The 2,500-nt window shown below is 53.6% G+C and overlaps 1 protein-coding gene across 4 annotated transcripts in view; it reads right to left on the bottom strand.

The window, feature by feature from the left end:
* The window catches only part of wwc3 (WWC family member 3), a 31,587-nt gene that overhangs the window by 12,546 nt on the left and 16,541 nt on the right, over positions 1 to 2,500 (bottom strand). For all 4 annotated transcript variants that reach the window (XM_084676226.1, XM_084676228.1, XM_084676227.1 and 1 more), the window contains exons 6-9: positions 2,170 to 2,299; positions 1,871 to 2,011; positions 1,623 to 1,696; positions 1 to 143 (exon numbers count right to left, since the gene is read on the bottom strand). The exon at positions 1 to 143 is cut by the window's left edge and continues 106 nt beyond it. In XM_084676226.1, the coding sequence (XP_084532352.1) occupies positions 1 to 143; positions 1,623 to 1,696; positions 1,871 to 2,011; positions 2,170 to 2,299 (488 nt within the window). The remainder of the gene's footprint in view (positions 144 to 1,622; positions 1,697 to 1,870; positions 2,012 to 2,169; positions 2,300 to 2,500) is intronic.

Below are 2,500 nucleotides of genomic sequence, written 5' to 3'. Positions count from 1 at the left end.
GCTGGCTCACCAGGGCCAGCTCGTGCAGCAGGGCCTCCTTCTCCCGCAGCAGCTGCAGGAAGTCCCGGTCCCGGTCGGCCTCAGCCCGGCCGGACCAACTCTCCCCGTCCAGCTGGGCCATCTGGTGCTGTATACTGGCCACCCTGCGGGGACGGAGGGCACGGAGAGGGGGGTTAGGGGGTAGAGGCAGGAAGACGAGAGAGATGGAGAGAGGACAGAGAGGGGGGTTAGGGGGTAGAGGCAGGGAGACGAGAGAGATGGAGAGAGGACAGAGAGGGGGGTTAGGGGGTAGAGGCAGGGAGACGAGAGAGATGGAGAGGGGGGGTAGGGGAGAGGCAGAGAGATAGAGGTAGATGGAGGGAGGGATGGATGAGGTGTGGGTAAAGAGTCGAGGATTTGTGTACTGTATGTCTAAGGAGGCACCAGATAAGTAAAGATGTGACCAACATACCCTGACTGACACACACACACACACACACACACAACATGCCACAATGACATTACTCAGCCAGCTCACTTGGACACATGAGGTGCCTCACAGAGCAGGTGTTCTGCAGTGTTCAGAGGAGGAGAAAAAGGAGGGGGGGGGGGCAGGAGGCAGGGGTTTTGGCTCAAGGTTAAAATGAAATAACTGTGTTTATGTGTGTTGGATTTCAGACAGAGTGACTCAACGACAGCGCATGCAAGTTTCCACAGGTCTCTCTCTCTCTCTTCCCTTCCCTTCTTTCTCCCTCTACCTCTCTCTTGACTTCTCCCTCTCCCTCAACCCTCTGTCTCTGATGTCATGGCTGGCACTGCGGTGGCCGCGTCACCATGGCAACATCCGTCTTGTAAAAAAAGCCTGTGTGGAGCCAGTGTAATAACACAGACTCCTGCCGCCGCCTCTACCTCTACCTCCAACCTCCCAGCCCCCCTCTGACTCCTCTGCCTCCAACCCCCTGCCTCAGCTACCTCTACTACCCCCCCCCCCCCCCCCACCACCACCACCTCCCCTCACAGATCAGCTCGAGATACTGAATATGTTTTCACCTTAGTAGGTTAGACCAACAGGCTGGTACACTAAAGTGCTGAAGAAAAAACATAAATGTGTGTGTCCATGGCCACTTTGCAGCACCAGATCATTTATGTGTGTGTGTGTGACACAGACAGAGAGAGAGACAGAGACAGAGAGAGACAGAGAGAGAGAGAGAGAGAGAGAGAGAGAGAGAGAGAGTGTTAATCACAACTGAATCGCCCTGTGTTATAACTAGGAATGCTGAGAGGTGGGCAGCCCTCTCAACACACACACACACACAAAGGCACACAGTCAGCAGCGTGGGCAGGAGAGGATGTGCCCACCCAGCTCATTCCCCTGGTCAGACATCTCTCTGCAGCCTCGGTCACCAGAACAAACACCATTCAGACCAGCACCGCCCACCACAGCCAGCCAGCTCAACACCGGAGCACTGCTGCTGCTGTCTAATAGTGTCCACGTTGTTGTATAGTAGTCTCCATGTTGTTGTGTAGGAGTGACCGTGTTGTTGTGCTGTTATGTTGTTATGTTGTGTACTGCCTTATAAAACTACTCTTGATGTAAATGTTAAACTAGTGCATCATCATCATCATCATCATCATCAACCTACTTCTTCTTGGCCTCTTCATACTGCCAGTTGAGCTTCACCTTGTCCACCAGCTGACAGGAATCTTGAGAGCCATACTTAAGTATAAAAACAACAAGGTCAAGGTTTAAAAAAAAAAGTAGCATCATATTTTCGGACTGAATTCTCTCATCAACATTCTCTTAAACGGTTACAAATTGTTAACAGGTTGTTGTGTTGCATCCCTTTCTCGGGGTCGGAGGTCAGAGGTCAGGTTGTGCGGAGGTACCTACCTCTCCCACCAGCTCTGTCTGGCAGCCTGTGTCACAGTACTGCTGTGGGCCCCCCAGGGTGCCCGCGCTGTTGGGCCCCTCGCCGGGGGAGTCGCCGATCGACAGGCTGCTGTGGAAGTTCACCGTGAGCTTCGCCAGGCTCTGCAAGACCCCCGCACACACACACGCATGATGAGCACAGCTGGTCTGGTGAGAGCTGAGGGATGTGGGTCTTATACAGGGGCAGATGTGGGTCTTATACAGGGGCAGATGTGGGTCTTATACAGGGGCACCTGGGGGGGTCAGGGGTCAGGTCTCACCTGGAGGAGGGCCAGCCTCTCTCTCTCTCCTGTGCTGATGGACTTCTTGATGCTGCGCAGCTCGTTGAAGATGGCCTGGGCCTCGTCCAGCTTGTAGTTGGTCTGACTGCTGGACATCTTCCTGTCAATCCTGCACGTACACACACACACACACACACACACACACACACAACAAACAGTCACACACACACACAGTTAAAACAAAGTGACTTCTCTGGTCTTCCCTGGGCTATGCGTGTTCTCACCCAGACAGGACATGCACCCTCTGGGCTTCCACACAAACACAACAACCTAAATAGAGTCAACACCAGAATCCAGCACACCTCTTTTT

This window comes from Hypomesus nipponensis, chromosome 16 (assembly GCF_054491055.1).
Source record: "Hypomesus nipponensis isolate SF chromosome 16, ASM5449105v1, whole genome shotgun sequence".
In the NCBI taxonomy this organism is placed as follows: Eukaryota; Metazoa; Chordata; class Actinopteri; order Osmeriformes; family Osmeridae; genus Hypomesus; species Hypomesus nipponensis.
This window is presented reverse-complemented; position numbering and strand designations above follow the sequence as displayed.